The sequence below is a fragment of the Falco punctatus genome (assembly GCF_963210335.1).
Source record: "Falco punctatus genome assembly, chromosome: 5".
In the NCBI taxonomy this organism is placed as follows: Eukaryota; Metazoa; Chordata; class Aves; order Falconiformes; family Falconidae; genus Falco; species Falco punctatus.
The window spans coordinates 41,718,478-41,746,197 of NC_137584.1; the positions used below are offsets into that span (position 1 = coordinate 41,718,478).

Here is a 27,720-nt window from a genome sequence, read left to right on the forward strand (position 1 = left end):
CAAACTCAACTTGTGTATGTTTACTTAAGTAGATTAAAGCTTTTATATGCTTTGGTTTTATTTTGAAGGGTCCATCTTGCTGGGACGATGTGCTGATTCCCAACAGAATAAGAGGTGTCTGCCAGTCCCAAAGGTGCAATGGAAACATAGCGGTAAGATGTTGTTATGTTTCTCCAAGTACTTTGACACTTACAATGACAAATATTTGTAGCAATTCCAATCCTATTAGAATTGCAGAAATGAATATAAATTTGTGTATGGTATACTTCAAAAGAGATGTTCAACATCAGATAATATATCTCCAACGTTTAGCAAAAGGGAGGAACTTTTTTGGTTGCTGCTTGGAATGAAGGAAGAAATTATTTAATGTCTTCTCTTTCACTGAAGTAGAATTCTTAGATATTCAAGTATCTATAAGTTAAATGCAGAACGTAATACTTAAACCTTTATGGCAATACTTACTTTATAATTGTGTGTATAATCGATGTCCTGAAAGATTCAAATTTCTATGTCATCTTACATATTAGATCTTGAGGCTTTGTCTGCAGAAGCAGATTCCTGACACTTATTACATTACAATTTGTTCTCCCACATTTATCATTGTTGTTCACCTTGTTTCTTGAAGTGACATCAATGATGAGACTGAGTAAGAAGCAGAATAAACATCTCAAATCCTTAATGAAGATTTTCCAGAACACATTAATGTATACTTACATCTTTTCATGTGTTAGATATTGTTCAATAGTATTTAATACTAAAGAGCTCTTACGGGTACTTCCTTCTCAGGAAGAAGCTTAATCTGAGGTGTTGCATCTGGATATAGCTTTTACAGACAAACAAAAAAATTTGTGTGTATGAAAGGATTCTATTCATCAAAGATCAGCAGATTGGGAAAACATAAGTGGCTTTTTTCAGAGGCCCTCACCTTCTCTGGTGCACTCTTCTTTTTCTTTTCCCTAGCAGGACAGTTAGGAAGTGGCGCATCCATGTGGTTCCATGAATGTCTCCTGCTTGGACACAGATGGTGTCAAGAATTATTTTATCTAACTTTAGGCACCAAACAGGTTTTTTAGGAATATGCTATTTATGATTGTTTCTGTGTGCAGCAGACAGACATGTAGGTCTTGCAGCTTTTGGGCTTCTGCTTCTCAGTGTGCTCTATGTAGTAGTGGCTCAACCACTCTTGAAAATGGCAGGTATTAAGCATCCATGTGCTATTTTCTCAGCAGTAGTGAGCTCTGTTAGGTGTACAAAAGAAAGACTTCTTGCCTCTGGGTAGATTGCCTGTAGCCTGTTATACTTCAGGAGTTACTCTAGCTGTAGGAGGGTTGGCTGCCTGACTTAACTTTTGCTACCTGTCTATTATTACTGTGCCACTAATGTTGCTGGGGAGTTCTTCCAGGTTTCTCTTTTTTCTTTGAAAACCACACAGGAAAATAAAGAAGATAAAACATCCTTTTGACAAGGACAGGAGTCTCCTTGGCAGGTGTCCAGCTTGGGCCCTTTATATACATAAAGATGTGATAAAGATTCTCAGTATTGTCACCTATTGGGACTCTCAGAACATATCTGACTGAGTTGCAGCTACCAGCGTAGAGCTTTTGTTATCCAATCTGTCAGTGGAAAAGGTACTGAAATAGTGCCACTTCTGGCAACCCTGCCTCCTGAGCTACAACCCATTCCCTTAATGAAGATTTGGGGGTTTTTTATGTTTTTTATTTTTTCAAAAAAAGCAAAACCATAATCTTACCTGGCTAATGCTGTGGCAAAAAAAAAAAAAAAAAACCAAAACAAAAAAAAAAAAAACAAAAACCACACAAAACCCAACAACAAAAAAAACCACAAAAAAACCCAACAAAAAACCCAAAAAACCCAAGTAACAAAGTCCCATGGCTCCAGTTACTGTCAATGCCTCTGGCAAGCTGCATACTTAGCAGAGTGAAGGATCAATGTCTTTCAGTAAGGCATCACTGAACAAAAATCAGGAGACAACCTATTTTAGGTAGACATGTGACAAATGCAGCTTCAGACTACTCAAACTGTAGGCCTGAGGCTGTTGTTAGAGAAATGTGCTGTTCCGTTGTTTCTAATCTGAAACATTTTCCCTTTCTACTAGCTACAAACCACTCTATCCAGTGGTGTTATTACTGAACCAGACTAGGATGCAAGAACAATCCTCCACTTTATGATCTTGAACGAGAATTGCCAGCAATATTGATCTAGTCAAGAAAACTATTAGTCGTACTCACTTCTCTGCCTATCCAGTAGATAGCCTTGCTCCAGATCTTTGAATTAGTGACTTCTTGACGACTTTTGGTCCTTGAAAGGTGTCCTTCTTGTGTTTTGGGGTGGGGTTTTTTCAGCCTCAGTCACTGTGAAAACACATCTTTACTTCCTGGGAAATCTTCCAGCCCAAAGGCTTAAATCACCAAACCTTTTGTTTTGTGTATTGCCTAGAGCTGGAAGCAATAGAGATCCTAGAGATGTCCCTCCAGGGATCTGTCACTCTTTCCTGCTCTGGTAAAACAGTCTGAAAAAGAAGAAAATTATAGCCTTAGCTAATTCTTGGGTTGAAACCTCTAAGCTTTTATTAGCTATTATAGTTTCTAGGAGATTGTCACAATTTATGCTGAAGTATTTATTTTTGCATTGTCATGACAAAGTTTGTGCAATTATATTTTGTCTGTCTTTAAATATCTCCCCAGTGTACATGCTTCCTTACAGTGATGGGTAACAAAGAAGCTTTGAGACTCTTAGTTGTCAGTTATCAACAAACTGCAAATACTGCTGTTGAAGCAAAGAAAAAAATATTCCTACATTATCTCTCCCCCAAGATAAACACATTTTGCTCAAAATATTTTTTATCAGTTTCCACTTCTCATAAACACAAGTTTACAACATACCTTCAACAGGCAATGTGTTTTTTCCCAAAATACTAATTTGTATGTATTTTGATACAAGATCAGGCTCTTGCCAGAAATCAAAGACACTAATTCTTTTGGTTGCAAATATAGAAATAGAGTAATTGATAATATAAAAAAGTAACAAATAAAATTTTGATTTAGCTCAATAAAACTTGTAAAGGATTGCCAGAAGATAAAATTAATATCTTAGTGATAAATGCACTGTGATTCAATATGTGTTCAAAACCATGAAATGTATGTGACTAATTTTAGTGGATTTGGAAGACAAACTAAATTGAATTTAAATTTTCATATGATCTTCTCTGTGCTTTATTTGTGATTCCAACTACTTTTGAGCATGGAGTGAAAAATCAGGTATTTTTATAGTCCATAGTTATGATCAGAAGAAATAAAAGAGAAATAAATGTAAAAGGTAAATGTTGTAATTCTGCCATCTTAAAATATGGCATTGCCAACTGAGAGATTGGAGAACCTGGAACACTGGATATCAGTCCCCTGTGCTGCCTGGGGGACTTCCCCACAGTTTCTTTCGTATTTGTTTCAGTTATAGGCTGTTATCCCATCGCCTAGGGTAATAAGCTCTTGAGAAGTTGTGCGATCTATCCAGAAATACAAAAGCTTTCATTAACAACTGAAAATGGGGCCTAAACAGATAATATGGATCTTGAAAAGGCAATAAGCAGTGTTTCTTTCAGAGATTTAATGTTAGACTACTTTATGAAACAAAATGAATAAAATAGTGTTTTGACAAATAGTGAGTAAAATAGTAGAGAGTATCCAAAGCAGAGCTCAATGGCTTTTTTCACATTAATTACAGTATCAGAATTAATATGTTCACCACAAACTTCTAGAGCTCCAAAAGGATGAAGGTGGTGTGGAGGTTTACGTTACTGCAATTGTAGCACACTCCAGTCACTGTTATAACAAAACTTCAAGTATATTAATTAGGAAATGGAAAAGTTGACTTTTGCTGATTGACACATTTTAAATGACGATCAAAGTGGAGTCTTTCAGGAAGCTCTTTTGCAAACCAGGATCATTCACTAAGTGAGACAGAACCTTGTACTTTTGGTGACTGTCTCAAAACACTTCAGCCAGAAGGGTGGCACGTAATTGTGCAGGTGGACTCTTATTCTAGATAAATAATTGAATGCATCAGCAGTGCTCCAGGCTCTGGGTTTTCAGGCATATTTGTTTGCTTTTCTTTCAGTTTCTTTTCTTGTAATTCTTAGTATTCTTTCAAAAGGGCAACCCAAAGGCTGTGGAAACAGGTGTGGTTCTCTGAAATTCCAGATGCTTCTCTCACATGAGCATAATATAGTTACAGACTAGAATCATAGAATCATTAAGATTGGAAAATAGTTTTAAGATTGAGTCAGTAAACCTTGCCCTGCCAAGTCCATGACTAAACCATGTCACTAAGTGCTACATCTATGCATCTTTTAAGTAACCTCAGGGGTGGTGACACAGCCTGTTCCAATGCTTGATGAGCCTTTAAGAAAAATTTCTTCACTGTATGTCCAATCTAAAACTCCCCTGCTGCAACCTGAGGCCATTTACTCTTGTCCTATTTGCTGCTTACTTGGGAAAAGAGACCAACACCCACCTCACTACAACTTCTAAATAGCTTGAACTGATTTTTTGGGTCGCTTAGCTAGATACCAAAGATTGCTTTGTTTAATGCAGAGCAGCACCATAGTTCAAGCTTCACAAATCCATAAAACTGTATGAAGCCTTTACTGATAGGTGAGAGTTGAGGTTGGTAAGTGATTTATGAACAGCTTTTTATATCGTGAAGAATTCTCATCCGTACCTCTGAGGTCCTTCTTGTGTTGTGTAAAAATGTTATTGTAAACAGAGGGAGATGAAATCTTTTCTGTAGATGAAGACCCATGTTTTCTCTCCTAGAGGAGTGTGCTTCTAGTTTCAGTGTCAGAAAATGGTGTCTCATTATTGGCCTCTTAATTGTTATTTTTATCTATTTATTAAAGACTAGAATTCATTAAAGGAGGAAACAGTTGACTCTCCATATTTGTTAGCTGGTGTATTCTTTGACTGGAAACATTTCCAAATGGCTGCATAAACAAAAGCAAAGATAACTGCCATGTTTAAAGAAAGGACTCTCATGAGCAAGCTCCTGTTCTCTTTCTTTAAAGACAGAAATAAACTTATTCTTTTATGAACCCGGTTCTCCTATTTAGTGCAGAGTTGATGCAGTGGTATATTTAAAGTGATGGTTCAAAGTTTTCCAGTACTTTTTAATATTTTTTAAGAGTTTTAAATAATTTTAGAATTGAGTTGTGTTATTACTTTTTCCAATTCAACCTGTAAGTCATGATAGTGAGATCACAGTACATTTTCCAAAAATATTTAGAAAAAAGCTTTGCAAAATCTAGTATCAGTGATATAGAATTTGATACATAGAATGTACCATACCACAGAGTTAAAATAGAGGTGCTGCTTTTCTTAGAGCATTATAAATAATCAGTTCCATTAACTTAGGGAAACTGACAGAAACAAGCTATTTCTCAACCAATTCCAAGCTTGAGTGAATGCTATTGGAGCTATCTTGGGTTTGGGTTTTGTTTTCAGTGTAATGGTGATAATTGGAACATATGCTTTCCGCTGAATAAATACAGCTGTCACATGTAGTTGAACAAAAATCTGTCTAATTTGCCTCAAATGAGATTTTAGCTGCTATCATGTTGAGGGTCTGGTATTTATTCCTTTGTTTGCAGGGTCAGGAGGTATTTTTGGTAAGATTTTGGAGGATTCAGTTTTTACAAGCAATCTGAATACATTTGATACTGAACTCTTTATTCAGTCAGTTAATATCTTTCCTTATTCAAATGAAGTACTACTGAAGAAGTGTTCTTAATAAGCTCAAATTTCTGCAGTTTTCTAAAATACATATAGAACACTTCCTGTTTATTATCAGATGAAGTGTATTTCTGATTGTGAAGAGGAGGACTTTTTCTTCTGTGTATAAAAACGCCATTACGTTTTCTTTTTCGTCAAGGCTCATGCTATTCAGAAGTCACCAAGAGCCCCAAAACCACAGCTTTTTTCATAGGTACTCAGAGACAGAGCTGTAACGCCACTGTAAACCACTGAAGTGGTGATTTCATAGGAATCGGCTCCACATCAGTGCCATGCTCAAATGAATGTGTATCGCTTTTCAGAAAGAGATTTCTGTGTCTCCAAGGTAAAATATAGGACAAGTTGTTTTTAACTTTAGAAACATGTGGAAAAAGTATTAATGTTCTGTTGTGTTCTTGACATTCTTGCTTGATATGCAGAAAGAGTTTTTGTAGACTTCAAAATCTCAGAAACCGTAATGGAAGGGTTAAACAGGATTATAGGTCAGATAAGTTTTAAGTCATTGTGAATATGGAAAAATTAAAAATCATTTTAATGGAAATATAAATCTAGCTCATTTGATATATCTCACTACAGTTATCTTGATTTTTAATTCCTGATGAAGGCTGCTTCAGCTGTCCATCATCATAACTGAATAGCTTTTTATCTCTTCTCCAGTCCCCAAAACATATTAGGTGTCAGCAAATCATTTCTAAAAGAAGCAACAGGACTTCTGTGAACTTATCTCTAAGTACTATGTTTCCTTAAATATTGGTATACCCTTCTAATCAAGCTTTATAGCAATATCCTGTGTCCAGGGCAAATATTTATTTTCCAGTTTGGTTACTTAGCTATTTTTACTCTTTTTTTTTTTTTTTTTTTCCGTTATGTGTATACCATCATTATATGTGGTTTTAAACAGTCAGATTCCCCTACATAGTAGCCTCACTGTTCTAGCGTGTGTTTTGGGGCAAAGAGTTTGCAATATGAAGCATGTTATGTTTTTTATTACTTTTACTATTTTTCTACATTCCTCCTGTGTGAGTTGAATCTAGTAATTTTTATATATAGATTTTTTTAATATTTGTCATGGATATTTTTCCTTCTCCTGCATGTTTACTGTCATTAGGTTTAGCACTGAAGACAGCATTATTATTTAATCTTTTCATAGTCAATCTGTTCCGCAGGGAGTCTATGCTCATTTGGAATAGCCTGGACTAAAAAATCAAGGGAATAGCGTTCAGCTTGGGTGGTTTAAATATGCAGCTTAACAATTCTTTTTTTTCAAGCATCCAAAGCTATTCTCAAACCTCACTGTTCAGATGAAATATTCTTCATTTTTTTCATCTCATTTCACTATGATCAGCTCAGACCTTGGTTTCAGTTGAGAACAGAAATAAATTATGTAACAGTTGGAGTATCAAGAGTAAAATAGTAAAGTTATCGTTGTTATCAAAATGTGAATATAGTAAATTAAAACCCTATCATCTCATTGTAGGAAGGGTCTGATACATTTCTGTATCATTTATTCAGTGTGTACAGTGATGTGGTTGGATGTTTGTGAAAGGAAACACATCTGTCTGTCCTTGGACCCATTAGATTACTTTCAATGTTATAATATTGCTATGAATAATTTTAAAAATTCTGAGATGTTTCTTAATACCAAGAAGCCTTTTGACTCTATTTCTTTTATTTCATTTCTCTCCATGTTTAGTTTGCATTATGCATTAGAGATTAGTCCAGATATCACATGCAGTAAAAAAAAAAAGAAAAAAATCACAGCGAGTATGATGGAACACAAATGCTAATTAAAATACCAGATAAGATTTTTTTAACACTGCCTAATATCTGTGATGTAAGATTATGACAGCTTCTTTATCAAGACTGGAAGAGAATTATTCAAATTTCATATATTACAAGTTTCAGAATATTTTTCTTATTTGCCAGAGACTCTGGCCATTGCTTTTACTATTTAGGAACTGTTACATTCTTTTTATGCCCAGTGGTATGGCAAATAAAAAGAATAAAGCATAAATGAAAGTTAAGTAACAAGCAAACCAGACCTGTCATTGTAGTTTTACTCCGTCTTTTCTATTTTGTGGTATAAGAAGGGGCCAGAGCTAACAGAGGAGTAAATAATTTTGGAGAATTCTCTGATTTTAAACCCACTTCCCTTCAAAAACTTAGCCATTCACCAAATTAAAGATTAAAATGGCTTTGTTTTAATCACTAAGTTTAGTTGTCTCATTAATACGTCTGATGCTTTGGTTTGATTTACGCTTCCACAGTGAAGATGAGAATCAATTTGGGCATTCCCAGTCAAGTTTCTCTTGCACAAAAAAAGAAGTCTCTAAATTGTTTGTGAGGAGTGTCTTTTAAAGCCTAGTTAGCTAAGCTGAACAATGTCCAAAGTCAGTCTGACTTTTAAGTTTATTACTACAATTAATGTGCATGCATTCCTTACGATAACTAGAATAAATGTAGAGCAGACATAGTACCCACTTAATTGTTTGTTATATCGTAAATTAATCAAGTCAGTTACTTGACCCTAATTTACGTAGCAAAACATAAGAATCCATATGTATGACTGAAATAATCAACACCTGCCAGCATATTAAGACAGATCTCATGGTCTTGATAAATGTCACCTTCAAAATTTATGCGAGCCTTCTAATCAATCACAATAGCATATGTATCATTCTCATATCACATCTGTAACAATACAAATGCAAGCCTGTAAAAATTTGCTTTGAACTACTCTGCTTTTAAATTGTGAACTATACAACCAATTTTTAGCATGCACCAGCTTTGAGCTTCCAAAAACGTTCATAAACATGTTAGGACTTCTTTGAACTTCTTTCCATATATTCCAATTTCCATGTTATTTAACCTTTAAGGTATTCCCCCCCACCCTCTATTTCTGTGATGAACAGTTGTGTCCCAGGGTATAACCTGAGTGATCTAGTGCATCGTGGTTTAACACCAGCCAGAAAATATGTACAACGCAGCCATTTGCTCACTCCCCACCACCTCCAGCCCCCCAGAGGAACTGGGAGGAAAATCTGAAAAGAATGAAAAATTAAAGGGTTGAGATAAGAACAATTTAATAATTAAAATGAAATAGGATGAGGAAAAAAAATCAAAACATTAATAATATAATTTATAATGAAAGGAGGGAGAAGTGGGGAGGAATAATATCCAAATGGAAGGGAGAAAAAAACAAAAAAGTGATGCACAATACAGTAACTCACCACCTGCTGACTGATACCCAGCCAGTCCCCAAGCAGTGATCGGCAAGCCCCAAACAACTCCCCCTGGTTTAAATACTAAGCATGATGTTCTGTGGCACGGAATATCCCTTTGGCCTGTTAGGGTCACCAGACCCAGCTGTGTCCCCTCACAATTTCTTCTGCCCCTCCAGCCCTCTCACTGGCATGGCCTGAGAAATGTAGAAGTCCTTAACTTAGTAATAAACATTACTTGGGAACATCTGAAAACGTCACCATGTTATCAGTATTGAATCATGCACCAAATCTAAAACACAGCACTGCACCAGCTACTAAGAAGGTTAACTGTCCCAGCTGAAACCAGGCCAGCGTGCTAGCATTTCAAGGTCTTCTCTGGTCCTGTGGAACTGTTTGGGAATGCAGAACTGCTGGGATACAAAATAGGAAGCCTGAAAGACCCACTAAGGCAATCCTGTGGACTGCAGATACTTCCAGTTGTGCAATTGGCAGGCATGGGTGGGAAATAAGTGATCTGTAGGTATAAAGGCAGAAAGAACATTTTGATAATTGTACCTGACCTCCAGTGTAACACAAGTTATGATCCTGTCCAGAAGTAATAGTTTTTTGAATGAGTACATAAAATTCAGAAAAACTTGCATCCTTGACTTAAAAAAAAAAAATGCCAAAAAACCAACAAACAAAAAACAAACCACAACAGTGGTGAATTAAATAAGAAACCCCTCCCTTGCTTTACATGATTCATTCGTTACCTTGCCTGTTAAAAAATGTGGTTTTCTAGGACACATAGTTAAAAATGTAAAAATTTTGGTATTATTTTTTGTCTAGCTTCATCTTGTCAGGCTTTATTTTCTATCACCTGTCTTGTATTATCCAGAGCCCTCTGTTTCTTCATGTTGGTGTCTGTAGACTATAAAGTTCAGGTGTACCTTATCCTTTTCTTGAATGTTCCAAGGGGTAAGTAGTAAAACCTCATTTTCCAGTCCTCAATCACTAGCTCTCTGCTGCACATTTTTCATAAGTTTCACACATCAGTAGTGGGCACAGTTATAACAGTGATGCCATCAGTGCCAACTATAGGGATTATACAGTCTGCTTGTGTTGATATCTAGCACTTGTATTAGAGAGTTTAATCATAATATCATCCTGAGGGTTCCAGTTGAGCTGAACATCCACCAAAAATCTCGGTCATTTCAAATTGCTTCCTTTCTGGACAGAGTCCTTCCTCCTGCGTGCATGGGCTTTACTTCTAAGGGGGTGACTTCATTTTTGGCTGTTTTAGAATGCATATTATGTGTTAAGTCTTAGCTGAGTAAGCTGTTCACGTGGCTTTTTTTAGTGACTTTTATTTATCATTATTTTCCACACCCTCAGATTTTGTGCCATCTCAAAAATTTGAGTAATTACTTTATGCTTTCTTCCAGATCAAAACAAATGTATTGAATAGCATAGGGCTAGGAGATCACTGCAAAACTGGCTTAGAAAACAGACATTTGATGACTTACTATGGGAAGTTACATCTTTAAAACATATCAGTTAAATCCATGTCACATTGATCTCATAGTGTACTAGTTTCTTAATCAAAATGTCAGTACCATATCAAATGCCCCACAAAAATCTGGGTAAATTGCAACATCACTATTATGTTGTTCCACTAAATTTGTAATCTCATAAAAGTCATTTTAGTTTGATAGGGTCTAGTTACCATAAATCCTTGTTGATTGACGTTAATTACATTCCTCCTTTCATTAATCAAATACCATATTAGCTATTTATTTTATCCAGTGCTGGTGTCAGGCTTACATGCCTGTAATTACCCAGATTACCTCATATAAAGCTGTCCTAAATGAAGGCATGATGTAGTTCTGTTCCTGTAAAGCTCACTAGTTTAAATCATCTCTAAATGTGGCTGGTTTTGTTTAGCCACCAGTGCATTTTCTATAGGAGGAGCAGAGAGGGTGAACAGAACTGAAAACAACACCTATGGGATTTTAGAATAACCTGCAAAGATGCTGCGATTATATAATAAGAATTTTTGCTAGGCCTTTAAACTTACGTACTCAATAGCAATTACAGATTAAAAATGCTTACTTCAAGCACTTGATTAGTGAAGAAAGAAACATGGCAGTTAATTTTTCTTAGTATTTAAAGATCTTTAACTACAATGCAAAGAACTCTAAAACACATTACAGATTATTTAATCTCTACATTTCTCCTCACTTACCTCTTTAGGAAACTATAATTAGTTTGGTGGTGTGTTTGAGTTTTCTTTAACAGATATTCTCAAAGTAACCTCATGCTGCAATAGATCAATTTTTATAAAGAAATTCTATTATTCCACTTCTCAGTGCAGAAAAATCAATGGTACGTAAAAAAAAGTATTATCCTTGTATATACTTTGTATTATTTTATAAAAAAGCTGAAGTATTTATCTTGGAAATAGAAGTTAAATCTTTTAAAATTAAGATGTCTCCTAATATACAAAAAACCCACAAAACTTATTCACTCTTTCCCAGTGTAGAAATACAATATTTTTACAGTGTATTGGACACTTTTAATGGGTCACAGACAGGGTCTATATCAAAATCTGCCACCAGCAAACAAGTATGATTTAGAACACTTGATTACATATTAAGTGATTTTTTTTCTTTGGACTGTTACTTTAAAAAGCTTTTATTATTATTATTTTTGAGCAACGCATTATTCTTGGCACTATAAAAATCCTACAACTGAGATCAAGTCAGGTATTTGGAACTGTTTCTCAGTTTTCTCATCTCACCAACAGTAAAGACTTGCTAATAGTCTTTGTGAGCTGGAATTTACATAGACTTTCTGGCAAACCCAGAGGAACTCGTTCATTTCTACTCTGTGTTGAATGGTCTTGGGAAGTTTAGCTCATCTTGCATGTATTGCTACCACAGTTTCTATTTACATGTGGGAAAACATTACAATTTTGTAAAAGATGAAACAAAATATGCTGAAGATTGTAATGTTTTCTTCAAACAAATCCTCTGCTCTTTGATGTTCTTAATTCGTTAACATTGCCACCAAAAGAAAAAAAATCCTTTGTTGCTCGTTATTTTTTGTATCTGTGGTTCAGTTCCAGAAAACCCTGTCTTGAAAACGTGAGCATTAAGCATGCTTTCAGAGAAATTTCTTTTCAGTGTTTGATTTTATCTTATATGAACATTTACTTTGCATGGTTGCACTCAGCTGCTAGGTTTTCCTGGTCCTTCAACATTGCCTTTTAAAATTAAACAGTTTTTTTTTGAACACAACTTCACATATCGCTCAGTGATAAAGTTCTTGAAAAAATCTTCAGATGGTGTAGGTGCTTCATCATTTGGCGAGAGGCTGTTTCAGGTGAGTTGAAGGTTTGTCCTGTAACAGGAATCAGTGAGAGTTTTGGAAATACTGATACCTTATGTTAGCAAGTCAATAGCTTTTCTTCAGATTTTATGATATTCCTGGTTTCTCTAAAAAAGAAGTTAATGTTTTCTAAATGATCATTTTTATAATCTCCTTGAAACTGTTAGTGTTAAGGGTCTGATGTTATGGAAAGTGATCAGAGTAGCCTGGGTTATCTGACCAAATTCTAGAACATTCACAGCTCTTGTAATAATTCCATTGACTGTGGTGAAAGGTAGATAATTTTTGCAAACTGAAAATGAATGTAAATGTGCCTTTAATATTTTTAAAAGGTTTTATTTCAATAAATGTCTGAAAAACATGTTGGCGATGCACTGCAGCAAGGAACTCATTCTGTACCCATGCTGTGCTGGCTGTCATAAAACACTTAACAACACTGTAAGATTGTAATATCCGTATTGTGGCCAGATAGTGTTCTTTTCCAGTTATTGTGATGTTCAAAATAACCACAGGGAGATTCCTCTTTGTATGGTGCATAATTAAACTGCAGAGCTCTTTACCATGATACATTGTGGAAGTTACAATGCATTCAAAAAGTGACAAACTAATGGAAGAAAAATCCGCTGAGAACTATTAAATATGAAGATGCTTCTGGTTTAGGAAGTCTGAGCAATAAATTGCTGGGAATTAGGAACATATTCCAGGCAAATACCATTTAAAGTTTGTCCTCTGTGGTAGTTCTTGTTTTCTTTTTTGTTTTTGTTTGTTTGTTTTTTAACATACATTCTAGGCATCTACTGTTAAGTTCCTGTTAGAGAAAAAATATAGAGCTGGATGGACTGCTCTGTGATCTTGTGTGGTGAAATAACCAGATGCTACCAGAATAGATTTCTTAGGGAAGTCAGATATTATCAGACTGAGATATAAAGGATAAATATGACCAATATATTTGTCATGGTCTATATAAAGGATTACTTTTTTATTATTAATTATACTCTGTGTGTGTGTCTGTACATATATATGTATTTATTGAGTCTTAGTTACACACAGCATGAATACAAAATGGGAGGGGAGCCCAAATTCATTATATTGTATTCTTATGCCAGGGAGAAATGTGGGAATAATGTTTGTGACTCTCACTGACATGTGTTATTGCCATAATATAATCTCGAGCCTAGTAGTGAACGCAGTGTTACAGTTACTCTATGTTGTATGTTGCCCAACAAGTAATTTCCACATGTTATTTAGAGGTGATTATACTGTTCCTGCATTTAATCTATTAGACTTTTAGAAAACATACAGGCATTCAGGGACCTAAACAAATTAGGAGTAGTAATTGAAACCTATGAATGAAATGCCATTGTATTAAAGCCAGAGAATCTCAAGAAGATATGGAAGAGTTGGGTCCCTAACATCATGCTTACTCTGTTACTTGTTTCACATATCAGACCCTCATTTTCTTTCAAATACAGCTTGTTTGATACATATTTTTGCATGCACTGTGTGGCAGCACATCTAATGTGTTCAGGGAAAGTTTTTTGTAGTTCGATGTATTTCAGCACACTTTCACTGAATCCTTTGTTGCTCACTGTATGCACATGACAAACAATATGCTACTTTCTGCAGCTGTTGCAAGTTCATCAATGATAATTGAAACCTAGGATTTCCACTCAAGCATGTAACATGTTCTTGCAGTCATCTATCACCAATCAAACCAGATGAAGGTGATTCTGTTAGGGTACGGTATGGTACTCTCCTCAAATGTCAGGCAGCACTTATATGGAATAGCACAATTTTTTCATTTGCATCTGGCAAGTACTGTTGTTGAGTGATAACTGTGTCATTTTGCAGACTGACACACTATGTTATATTCTGTTAGATCTAAAAGCTGCTATAAAATTTACCTTGGCATCAAATGTGTTTCCCACCTATAGTTTCCATGCTTGATGTTCTTGGCTGAGATTCTAAAATATGAAGGTATTAGGTTTTGATTATCAAATATCTACTTTAGTATTGGTCTAGCTATTTATAAAAAAACATGTCTGTAACTGGGATCAGTTTGTAACCTAATTTGTGTCTTCTGCCTTTATGTATGCATGTTATGAAATTTTTACAAATCAGAACTAGATTTAAAATAATCATGCATTGTTTATAGGATGTGGTGGTGCGAGATAATCTAGTCAATGACATCACCTGTGAGCTTCTCTCACCAGGGGCTGCAAAGTAATTCATATTAGAAATGTTGCTACAAATTATGGGCTCTGTCTCTCATGGTTTATGCTAACGTGGTGGGTAGTTCTTGAATAACTGCTGTCAGCAATGTCTGGATTCTCATTGTATTGTAGTTATATGGGGCCAGGCAAATGGGGTTTGTCTTCTGTATACAACATGTGTGTATGTATACATATATATATATAGCTCAGAGAAGTCAGTTACAAGCAAAACTTTTGTTATGAGTCTAGAAAGTTTAAATTGTAATAACGAATGTCTTTTTGATTCTGTTTTCTGCCTTAATGGCCCAACTCAGGAAGATACTTAAAGTATACACCCAGCTTCAAATATACAGATATACTGCTGCAGTAAATACTGCTTTATGCTTTAAGCACCTGCCCAAATGGGACATTAATTTGAATGCATATTAATTAACTGCATAGATACATAAAAACTGGCTTAGTGAAACTCTTACAGCGTCATTAGAAATATTTCGGCCTGCTTGCTGGGGGGATGCTTGGAAGGCAAGTATTTCCCTTGCTTCAGTACGATGGTTAGAAATGTACGGTTAAGAAAAATGCACCAGCTTGTTAAAAGCATGTTATCCACAGACTTTATGACATCATGTATTGCAATAGTTCTCTTTCAAATCTCTGTGAAATCTCATGTCTCTGAGTAATACATCTGCTGATCAGTTGTACAGTGTATTATAGCAGTTCTTTGGGACTTCAGTAAATGGGGCATTTTGAAATCAAATGTTTGAGGTTTTATACTGTGGTAATTCAATATATGGGGGTAAATTAACTGTGGTTAGGAATTGTTTTTAAAAGCTACACATGCTGAAACTGTTGTCAGGAGGTCAGGAAATAGTGTTCTAGTGGAAAGTGGGTTTCATCCTTTTGATGCATAAAGCTGTCTCACATTCCCGCTAAGCCCACCATTGCAAGATCAGCACTGGCACAGGAATATTCAAGTTACATCAATGGCTTTTGTCTTCTGCTGTAGAGAAAAGCCTTGTACTTCTGGTGCCTGTGTGGCAATTACTAAGAAATAATTTCTTGCTGAACACCACTGTTACATTGCCATTAGGAGAAGATGTAATTGTTTATATCTCCTTTTCAAACAAAAATATTGGCCCCATATTAATTTTTGGCTGTAAAAGGGAAAAGTAAATAAAAAATCACTTTGGAGATAGCTATTAAAGGTGTTGTTATGCATGTTTTCAGGTGGCACCCATAAAGAGGTTGATTTCTGGAAGCTTTATCTTAAACATTGGTAGGCAATAGTGCATTGCTTCCAAGATCACGAACACGTCAATAAGGATTTGATGTGGTAACTTAATTCTTGTAATTCACAGGTTTTGCTGCAGCATTTGTATAGCTGGAATTTTGTGAGATCTCCACATGACTTTCTAGCTCAGAGAAACTTGGCCTAATAAATTTGTGCAGTTTAAATAAACTTAATTTAAAAATAGTTTGTTTTTTAAGTAAAAGACACAACTACTCTTGAAAACATATGAAGTATATGAACAAGGGAACCATGCTGGAAAACATTGTATCCATATTACCACCCACCCTGCTGCTCCCCCCCCCCCAAAAAAAAAAACAACAAAAAAACCCACAAAACCCAAAACGCCAAACCTCCAAAACTGCCCCCTCCAAAAAAAAAAAAAAAAAAAGACAAAATTTAGAAGAACGTTAGAACCATTTACAAACAATCCACGTGCATTAGCATAATACTTGATGCTACATTATTTAAAGTAACATTGTTCCTCTGTTACCGCCTATGTTTTGTTTGTATCTTAAAGACTATAAAATGTCATGTGTGTCAGATACTGAGTTAATTTTAAATGTATGTAACTTGCATCTTGGAACCTCCTTCTTGGGGACCATTTCTCATTTTATTTTTGAAAAAGCTCCTGTGGTTGGGAGAGGGTCAGAATAAACAGTGTGGCTTACCTAGGAGATGACATACTGCAACAAAAATATTTTCTTATGAAAAAAATAAAATACTCATTCTTGCATGAAGTGGTGTTCTATATAAGCGTGAACAGTAAGTAAAAAGTGAATCGGGACTGTGTCCTGGTTTTGGTTGGAATAGAGTTCCTGCTTGTCCAGCTTTGGATCAGGGAGTTTGAGGGTGCCTGTCAGGAATCTGAGTTAGAGCCTGGTTAAGGTCGCTATGTGTACGAGAGTGATACAGTTGGAACTGTCTTTTGGTTTCATGAAAACATTAGTGTGTTATATCCAGGGAATCTTAATGTGTGTGAGTCGGTTCTCTCTGCTTATGTTCCTCAAGAGTAAGCGAAGCACACAGTGGAAAAACTTCACTTGGCACTTGCAGTGGTACTGGTTTGCCAGCCTTCAACAAGATAAAAAGACAAAGCCCATGTCATGTTCTTGGTAACAGTCAGTGCAGGGTTCTGAACCAATGTAATTTAGATGGAGCGTGTGCTTCTCTGGAATTAATTTCCATCGAGGACTGCCTTTTGATATAAGAAAAATGGTTACTGCTCATTTCATCCAGTCTGTGGAGAAAAGGGTGCTTTACCTGTTAAGTTACTGCAGAAGGGCACTGCCACCACTGTTGGGCCTGCAACCAATAGTAGTTGTAGCTTCTCTACTTAAGTATACTGGAATGACCAACTGGAGCAGGACACAGAGGAACTCCTTTTTGGGCATATTTTTTTTTTCAGGTAGCAATACTGAATGTATTGTCCCTAGGCTGTGCTGTCCTGGGTTCCAGTCCCTGCACTCTGCATTAACTAAAGATTTTTCATGACAGGCTGAATAAATTACAGGTATTTGTGTGTCTATGAATGCAGTTGCATCCCTACCCCCACTCCTAGGAGCTGAGTTAGGACCTCTGTGTGTTTGAGAAAGAGCTGAACACAGGTTTTCTACTTTATGTGTTTTCCAAGTTGCTGCTGGGAAAAGGTCTATTATGGATCTGGAAAAAGTGACTGAAAGGATATTTGTCATATTAAGGGCTGGACTCCTTTGCTGTTGGTAGGTCATGTTTTAGAAGTGATGGGTTTTGTTTCCTCAAGAGTGAAGGGGGGGAAAGTGAAGGGGGCAAAGCAAAACCACATCTGATACCGAGCTGTAACTTCTCTCTGAAATTGGAAGGGTGCATTTTTAGAATTTGCAGGTCTGCACATTTAAATGAAGTGTGCACATTTTGCAGATAAATGTATTTCTCATTTTAACTACCAGTTACCCTGAAGGGATTATTTTGCAATGTACTTACCCAAGGTCTTCCTACATAAGTATTACATATTCACGAATATACAGGCTGTGTGATAGAACATTTGTTTTCAAGTTGTGAGCTTGCCTAGTGAACATTGTTGCTAATAAATGAGATTATGCTTGTGCAGAAAGTATAGCAGTCAGGAAACTGCAAAGGCAGTAATGAGTGCATACCAGTATTTGCAAAACACTGTTTAATTGCTTATGCCATCTATGGGAGAATTTTGAGTCCAAAAAAATTTTTGTCATAATAAATGCTATTAATGGACCTGTTATGTTTGTATGAACATAACCTTCATGAGGGCAAATTCATCTCAGCTCAGTTACCTCTGCAAGCTGTACATCTTACACAGGGAACTCGAGCAAAACAGATCAGTATCTCTATGTGTGGCCCTGCTGTCCCATACTTGTTAAGTCAGGGGCAACTTTACTTTCTGCCAGTTGTTATGCTAGAGTGCTGCTGGTACTCTGGACAGTGTGAGTTAGGGCCCATTCATGTGTATGCTGTCATGTCACTGTGGTGCACTCAGTAGCTGTGAGCACCCATGTATTTACAAAGCTGGGGATTCAGCATGATATGCTTGAAACTTTGTGAATAAGGCAATGCATCTGGACAGTTGTTTTTGTTTAATGCCCATGGTAATGTCTGTGTCTCTATTTTTCTGTTATTTTCCTGGAAGACAGTTACAAGGCAGTGATTTTGATCATGCATTTATATCTTTCAGATTACCACTTTTCTTCACATAAAACTGAAGTAAAATAGTTTAGTAATAAATTTTAAACATTTTTCTTTCAGAAATACATTTTTGAGATAATTTGCCAGTTAAAATTTCAACAAGTTAGCAGGTTTTTTTTGCAGAAAACATTTTATACTATTCATGTACTGTTCATGCTCTTATTTAAAGATTCTAGTATCATGTATATCAATTTTTAGTCACAATTTCAAACAAATTTACTTTTTGATCCAAATAAGGGCATGGATTTAGATTTATGCAAATTCTTTTGACTAAGTATGATTTTACAGCTATTTCTACAGGTGGAAACCTACTTATTGAAATCAGGGTGCAGAAAAATGTTTTGCAAAGGAGAAGGGTAAGAGAGTCCTGCCCACAGCCGCCTGGTCAGAAGACCAGCAGAAATGAGAGCAGGAAATAGCACTGGTTAAGAAGAAAATGTGTTCCCAGAAGTAGAGGGAGATGCGAACCATGCCCCACTTACTGTTCCTAGGAGGATCACAAAGTCAAATGTTGCTGCTAAAATTCTTTATGCATGAAGTCCAAGTGGCATAACATTGCTTATTTGTAGCTAGTAAGTTTTCTTGGGCCCCAAAAGAGTGATGCAAACCACATATCGTGAACTAAGCCTGGGTGTGCCCACTCCTGAACTCTGCTTGTGAGATATGCTAGCTAGCATCACATAAAATGTGTGTGGGACTTTGCTAACGCTGCAACTGTATGGATGACTCTGTTCAATCACTCAGAAGTGCTCCTGGATATTCTTTAACAACAAGCTGTTTACTAGTGTGGATGTATCTTTGTTTTCCCTGGATACAATCTAAGTTAGGAAAAACAAATTTGTTTGTTTTGTGATGAAGACAGCATAAATAAAGTTTTGCTGGGAAAACCAAATATACATCACTTTAGTGAAAACATTCTATCAAGGCACCATCAGCATTGTATTAAAGTTATGCAAAAAGCCACCTACACTAGACATGTATTAAATTCTCAAGAAAAAGTGTCCACATCTTTGTGTTTTTAATAATAGAAAATACCTTTTCAAATCAAATACTGTGCTGTCAACTATTGATAAATGTTGGCTGCTTCTGTACTGGTATGCACATGAGATAAGTTTATTGTGTTAAATGGTTGTTTAACTTATTTGCTGCTTTTTTCAGAGGTCTTATGCTAGAAACTATAGGTATGAGTGCAATGGAAAAATAATTTCTCTTTTTCCTAACAATATATTATACAGGAGATAATGAATCTCCCACTGTGACTTATGGTTTTTAGCTCATCTTGCATATATATTGCATCTAGCTTATCTGTATATATTATATATTGAAAATATATTTTAAAAAAAGACAGAGACTGTTGACTAAATGCTAGAGAACAAATTCAGCTTACTGCAAATGTTTTACTGAGTTTTTCAGTACAAGATTAACCAGAAAAGGGGTTTGATTTTTTTTTTGGGGGGGGTGGGGTGGGGGTGGGCGGGCAGTATTTGTTTGACTACCCACTTCATTTACTGCAGGCCTCTAACTTTAAAGAACATCTAGTAAACTCTAAGAACCTCCAGGGAAAGTTTTTGCAAAACTTTAGTGTATAATGCCATTTTAATAGGTAGTGGTATTATTGATTCCATAACAATGCTGCGTGCATGTTTTTTTAATGTACGAGTCATGTAAAACACTGTCCACTTATTTTTATTTTGTAAATTTGAAGTAATAAGCCATACATTTAATTATTGAAAATAATTATAGGACTGTGAGATAGTTCCACTAGACATTATAGTTTAAGTTGTGCTTTTAAAAACATCTAAAATACCTCACTCATGAAGCATCTTTATCTCATTTCACAGAAGTGGAAGGAACAATTGTAATGTTCCTTGTGTAAGGAGTTATGTACAGGTTATACTTAGCTGAAACCAATAAAATTAAATAAACATATACATAGTCCTTTTCCCTCCTTGGATGATGGTGAGAGAATCAAATATTTGCTTCTGTTTATTTGTGTGACTATATTTAAGAAAAATTCTTCTTTTCTATTTATCATATGTTCTGGGCATAATGCAGAGTATTTTGTTTAGTTGCTTTTTGTTTTAAGAAAGTTTCAGTATGCGTAATGCAGCACAACTATTCTGTTTGACAGTTCAGTCCATGTAGAAGTAAAAGGTTTAAACCAGAGATTTAGAGGAGAGAAAAAAGACAGACACATCTAAATTTACTCTTAAACCTATCAACTCTGGCAACCAGACAAACCTGAAAAATCATTATTGGAAAAAATTTGCAAAATTTCCCCAAACCTTTGGGTTTCATGTGTCTTGCTTTATGCGGGTTAGACAATACCTCTCTGTGTGTAGGTGGGACACCAGATCTGCTCTTTAGCATCTTTGTAGAAAGGAGAGTAGTAGGAGCACAAACCCTAATAACTCAGTAGAACTCAATTAAGAATAGCATAGCTATAGGTGTGCTAACAAAATCCATAGACGTGGCAAAGAACATGCTTCAAACGAAAAGTAAAAGCTGCTGGATGTCAAATAGAATTCATAAAAACCCATTGCCTATTCAGTGAGTATTCAGGAGATTCCAAATATTTGTTAGTAAATTTTTGAGTCTTCAGAGCAAAAGATGAACATATCTCATACAGAGGGAAAGAACAACATTTCTGCCATTTCCTCCCTTTCCTCCTCTCACTGTTCCCAACTGGGACATCTGTGCTGGTTTGTTCTCTTTCCTATCTTGATCTATGGCAGGCATTGGAAAGATGACAGAGCAAGCTGTCCAATTTTTTTCAAAGCTAAGACACACAGATGAGTCAGAGCCACTCCTGTAGTATTACAGCTTAATTTTGTCTGTTCAGTGTCCTCACATAAACACTAACGCTCCCCCAGGCAGCCTTAGTGCTAAATGAAAGGTGTCTTAGTACTATTTCAGCTGTGTTACAGGCTTGTAGATAATCCGTATGGTTAATGGATGGGTGTGAGTCCGTAGGATATTGGTGATATTAGTTGAAGGCTGAAAACCTAAACCCCAAAATAACATCATTTTTTAAGATGGTTGTGGGGTTAAAAAAAACTTTTTTCTAAGCTTTGAATCTGCCCGGCTCTTCTGATATCCAGGGATAGGCAAAATTTAAATGTTTTTGTTGAAATAGGATTGGGTGGATTGGAATCTACTGCATATATTGCAGAAACCCAACAATATTTATAGACTAGACTGTGGAATTGGTCTTGTCATGTAGAATACTCATGAGAAGTCAGTCGGTTAAAGAAATTATGTAGTTTACTTAGATATTTGTTATTTTTTAACTCTGTGACATTTTCTCTGAGGCTCAGTATAAGATTCTTTGGGAGACCTTACAACATAATGTCACCTGTGCAATAATTACAGCTCAAGTATGGGAGCCCTGTTTCTCATACACTTTAGCCTTTTTCTGTAGTCCTTTTGGATTCTTGATCATTATCTTTACCCCAAGTGCTTGTTAGCATGGTTGGGAAAGAAACAAATCACTCAAACCTGTAATTGCAAACAACTTTTTATGCCATAAGAAGCACAGCCTGATGATCTGATATCGTATAGTATTTGAGTTTGTTCCCTCCTCAAGCCCTTTTTGTGGCTTATGTTCACATAGAAATTCAAATCTGATTGCCAGAGAAAATTAAGCTCAAAGTAAAGGATTGATTCTCTACAGGAAACACTTGATAACAAATTTAGACAGTTGGATTCTACTTTTAAAGAGGCTGATGGGAAAGTTTAAGCCCTAGAAATCAACACTAATGTTCAGGACATGATGATTATAATACATTCTAAGTAGCTACTCTGAAACTGAGACTTCCTCTGTGGCTCAAGTAATTCAAAGGAACTTTTCCAAAATCAAATGTTTCATACATGCTGAAACCTGGTGAACCAATTCAACAGAAAATTTGGGTTAGGCTCCAGAGGCTGGGTAGATAATTTAATCTTCCTGACTACTACAGTCTTGATTCAGCCTAGAAGTTATTGTTCATCAGAGATTACATTTCCAAATGAAACATGGATGAAAAAAGGTAGGAGCAGAGAAGGGAAGGGGAGAGTTTGCACTCTTCCTGACCAAGGAAGATGTAGACCTTTCACATTGTTTTATATGAAAGCATAGCCATTCTTATTGAAATATTGTTTACTTACAGTTATCTTACTGTATCTTTACATACCACAGACATTACAGTACCTGTGACATGTTAGTTAGGCACTTCTGGTGATTGGCTGAATCTCTGTGGTGCCTTTGATTCCACTAGGAGGTAACATTCCGGGCAAAGAACCATTTTATAAGAGGGCATGATGCCCTACAGCCTTCATTTCTTTGTCTATATTATGAGAAAATGGGTGATAGAAGAGCTGGATCATGCTGAAGAGATCTGTTCATTCTGTCTTTGTGTCAGGATCATATTGGTACTCGAAGGAATGACAGCTGAATTAGTGACAGGAATGTTTGAGCCTGAGCAATTGCTTGCAGAGAAATGAAGCAGGCATGGTGTGTGGCTGCCTTTAGACAAGCAAAGCAAATGAGAAATGCTGCTGTTAAAAAAGAAAAATCACTTTCACACACACTTTGCTGGCTGGTTGAAGTAGTATTGTATGGGCAGTAGCTGCTAAGGGATCCCCAAGGCATTTGTGCTCTTTGTTTCCACTGTGTCTTTTCTAGTAGACAAGGAAAGAATAATACGTGATAGCTACTGCATTTCGCGTTGCTTTTCTCACACACAAAAGGGCAACAAAACCATAGTAACATGTTATCTTCAGAGCCCAGATTTCATTATAACCTTATATAGTTAATAACCCATCATACCAGTTTTTTGAATATTAATTATATCTGTCTGCTTTTTTTATATATTATCACAAATTATTACCTGAAAAGTAATAGCTGTTGGTTGGTTTGTTTTGTAGTGCAGACAGTAGGTATGCAAGCTGTATGCACAATTGTACAAAACCAGTCTTGGTATAAATCACTGCAAAATCACATATAATAAGTGATGGTTCTATGAGAGGTGGTTAACAAGATTGTTTTAATGATTAATCTTGGTTATATCACATTAGACTGCTGATTAAAACTGAAAGATAGGTATAGCTGTCCTGTAAATTTTTGAGCAATACTTCCATTGTTCTTCCAATAAATTCTGGAAAAATGGAAGATCGAAATTGTTGTCCCTTGGCAAGGACAAAAAATATGTAAGAAATTATTGTTTGGTTTGGTTCATTTGTGGTTTGGGTTTTGGTTTTTTTAAAGAATGTAGATAAAAGTGGCAGCTGGGCATGATGAGAACAGAAGCTGTTGCTGTTTTGTAGCCCTTGAAAATGTATCATAAAAATAATTTATAATGACTTTTTAGATGCATTTTTGTATGTCTGAACCTTAGCTCTGAGTGACTTGGTCAGGACTATAACACTAGGTCTTGTAAAGAATTGAATATGATGTACATTTCTCATCCTGTAATCCCGCTACACTTAAAATACTTCCCATATCATAAGCTTTCTGTTCAAGTATTTGGTGTACAAAAAAATGTTTTTGATATCCTCAACTGAATAAAAGGTATGGTGAATTTGTTTGATTCTGAGAGAAAATGGTACTATATGTTTTCAGCGTTTTTGTCTCATGAATATATTTAAAGTCAACAAAGAATGAGAAGGAGATGTTGTAAAGATGTGATGACACTTCTCTGAAATATAACGTGTCTTTTAGTCACTTGGACACATTTAGATTGCCACTGTTCCTGCTGAACTGAAAAGAAAGTTTGGAAAAATGCAGGAGAGTAACACTTCTGCCCCAAACTGGTGCTTGTCCCAAAAATGTAATAATAATATTAAAATTTGACTCCTTCCATCCCCCATCCTTCGCACAGGTCAGCACATTGGTGTGATCACTGAGACCAAGCATATTCAAACTGCCTCAGTGAAGAGTTGGCAATGGATGCTCATCCTAAAGAGCTTTTATCATGAATAACAGATCTTCTTAGCCAGAGGCAGTTGAGAAGGGCAATGGGGTTCAGTCAGAAAGCAGATATTAGAGAAATGCCTTTTCTTCTACATTTTGATGCTGCTTTTCTCTCTTGCTAAATTAAATAAGTATATACTTCTTATAGACATTTAGATTTATTATATCAGCACTTTACTGTCATTTTTCAGATCAAAAGTTCTTTTAACTTATCTTTGAGGTCAGCTTAATTATCAGCAGTATATTAACAAGATTTACTACATGACATTTGATCTCTCCTGGGTTATCAGTTTTTCTCCTTACACCCCATAAAGGCATTTCTTTGAAAGTTCATACTTCTGACCACACCCACAAAGTGCCATGCTGCCCTTCTGCTGCATGTTCTATATCAGGGATTTTGTGGATTTGAAGGTGTAAAAGCTGAGGTAATTTGTGTAGAAATGTATATAAAATATGCTGGTATTGGGCTTTTGTTTTCATTCTTGTTGATTGTTCTGATTGCATTCTGATAATGTAAGTCTGAGATCAGGTGCTGAGTTTTTCCAGGATCCTCTTTCAAATAGAAAAAATAGTTTAAGAAACTTCTTTTACAGCAAATAAGTGTTGCCTGAGTGTAGTGAATATGCTTTTGATAGATTTGAATTGGTATTGGTATGTGAATGGTTAAAATCTTACATTAAAATCTTTAACATTTGCATCACAGTATTTCTAAACTCTATAGTAAGGACCTTCAAATTCACTGTCACTTAATCACCTTGATTATTTTCCTGCTTAATCTTAATAGAGAATTATCAGTGAATCACACACATTATTCCACTTTTTGTAGTGATCAATTTATATATTTAATTCTGGAACAGTATTAAGGAGTTACATGTTGCAGTTTGAAGGCTGATCTAATACTATGCACAACTCCTTTCCCTTAAAATGAGTTAATAGCTTGTTTGTCCACAAGTGCTGAGACAGTCCATGAGAGCTGTATTTATTTGTTGTTTGCCTAGGAGGCGGTCCAGCTAGCCGTGCCCAAGGGGCAGTTCATTTCCCACCTTAGGGAAGTCAGCTGCCCTTGGAAGAGGATTTGCATTATTGGTATCATGATCAAGCATTGAGTTTATGAACCACAGGAAATCCGCAGAGAGAATGTTTGATTTTGATTGGAACGTCAAGTAGGAAAGAAATATTCCTGAATAGAGATCATCTTAAAAGTAGTGGCAATGATAGGAGCAGAGCCTAATGTTAGTTTCTCAGCTACAAGTGTTGCAAAAGCAGTTCTAGCTGAACTCCAAACATTGAAGAAACAGAAAACTTTGCTTGTCTGAAATTTAGGTAGCTATAGGAATGCTTTCACTTTATTTGTTTTTTACTCTAACCCAATCATACATTAAAATTTGAATTATGAATAATAATTTTCTTCCTTTGATCTTAATAGATGTTTAGGTCTCAGAGTCATTGTTTAGTAAAAACAAACCATGAACAGTAGCGTTCTCTAAATAGTTGGTACTAGATGGTGCTCGCAATGCTCAGCATCTAATCGGAGGTTCTTGGTAGCGTCTGCTGACCTGCATAGGGGAATTGGGAAGTTGGTGGTGCACGCCACTATTTTGAGGAAGATGTATTTCCATAACCAGAGGTAGTTAAAATACCGTTGGCTCACAGAAAAAAGTGGAAGTCTTATCAGCGCATTCATGATATCATCACAAAATCATTTAAGACTTGATTGTTGTAATCTCTAAGAATCATTCGTTGGCTGTACAGCCTTCCTCATATTAGTTAGCCAGTGCAATTCAAACAGGTTTTCTCACACTTTTTACTTATTTAACTTTAAAAGCAGTGCCTGTTCTACTTGTGAACTGTGACATTTTGCAGACTTTTTTTGCCACAGATATACCTATGGCCTGGAAAGCCACTGCCTCTAATTCTTCTGGGATGTGGGAACCTTAAAGTATCTCTGCTCCAAATTGAACACAGTCTTTCCCAGAACATCTCAGAAGAAATATTTCATTCCACAGCTGTTCAGAAGTAGGTTTCTTTCAGTCTGTCCTCAGACCCACTGAATATCTACTTAATTTTTCAGTTGGAAAAGGAAATGAAGCTTTATCACAGGAGTGTGCCACAATGGCATTGAAGTTTTCTCTCAATCAGGTGAATAATTATGGTGAAACAGATGAAAGTAGGTAAGTGCTGATAATCTGAAAAATGAAAACTACACCTTCAATGGCTATAACACATTCATAGTTGGATTTGCCTATCCATTCTAAATAACCACGTGTGGAAATCATTAGGGGAAAAGTACCATAGTGCGCCCCCCCCCCCCCCCCCCCCCCCCCCGCCTTGTTCTGTAGCTTATTGAGAAAATGGAATAAGAAATGCAAAGGCTGAGTTTCCTTAGGATTTTTAAACAGCTTAACACAGCAGTGACTGAGGAACAGAGATAGGAACCTGTATTTTCATGTATATATGTTGTGTATCAGCTGAAGTACAGGCTGTCTGTGTTTTTTCTGACAGTGGAATAAACTGGACTGGGGAACATGTAGCAAAATGATGAAGTTTCTTCTGGGTTTTATTCTGTTTCAGACCCTGGCTTCCAAATGATGGTTTGGGTATGACTTTGGTCTTTTACTTAATGTTGATTACTTGACCATGTAGAAAACAATTTGCTTATCATCAGCAGTTAGGCATACACAAATCCCTTTGTTTAAAACGACAGAATTTAGGGAGACATATTATTGGTAAAATATCAGGTTTTTTGATAAATTAAAGCATTTTCTTGAGTTTCATAAAAAGTAACTAACACTGACCATGTATCTTTGAACCTTTTCTTCCCCCTTGCACTTTTTATGATGTTGTGTGACACAGAGGTGGTAAAAGGAGTGAAAAGTGAAGAATATGACAAAAGTATGTAAGAGCAATGCCTGCTCCCTTCTCTGAATAACAATCTATCAGATACATTGCCAAAAGAAAGACATTTGTAGTATTAAATAGAATGTTCGCAATTTTATGGGACCCATGCCTTTAGGTAAGAAAATGATCTAAAGGCATTCACTGCAGTAGAAGGTGACCATAAAACTACTCACTTTCAGAACGAAGAAAAGCTCTAAATTTTGTCTCAGCTTTTGCAGTAATTTCTTGACATCCTTACTCGTTGCTGGACAGAAATTCTTAAAAAAAAAAACACCATTCA

At 36.0% G+C, this 27,720-nt stretch overlaps 1 protein-coding gene across 2 annotated transcripts in view; it reads left to right on the forward strand.

Annotated features, from left to right (window-relative positions):
- The window catches only part of PRKN (parkin RBR E3 ubiquitin protein ligase), a 766,653-nt gene that overhangs the window by 361,464 nt on the left and 377,469 nt on the right, over positions 1-27,720 (forward strand). For both annotated transcript variants that reach the window (XM_080390567.1, XM_080390566.1), the window contains exon 5: positions 69-152. In XM_080390567.1, the coding sequence (XP_080246693.1) occupies positions 69-152 (84 nt within the window). The remainder of the gene's footprint in view (positions 1-68; positions 153-27,720) is intronic.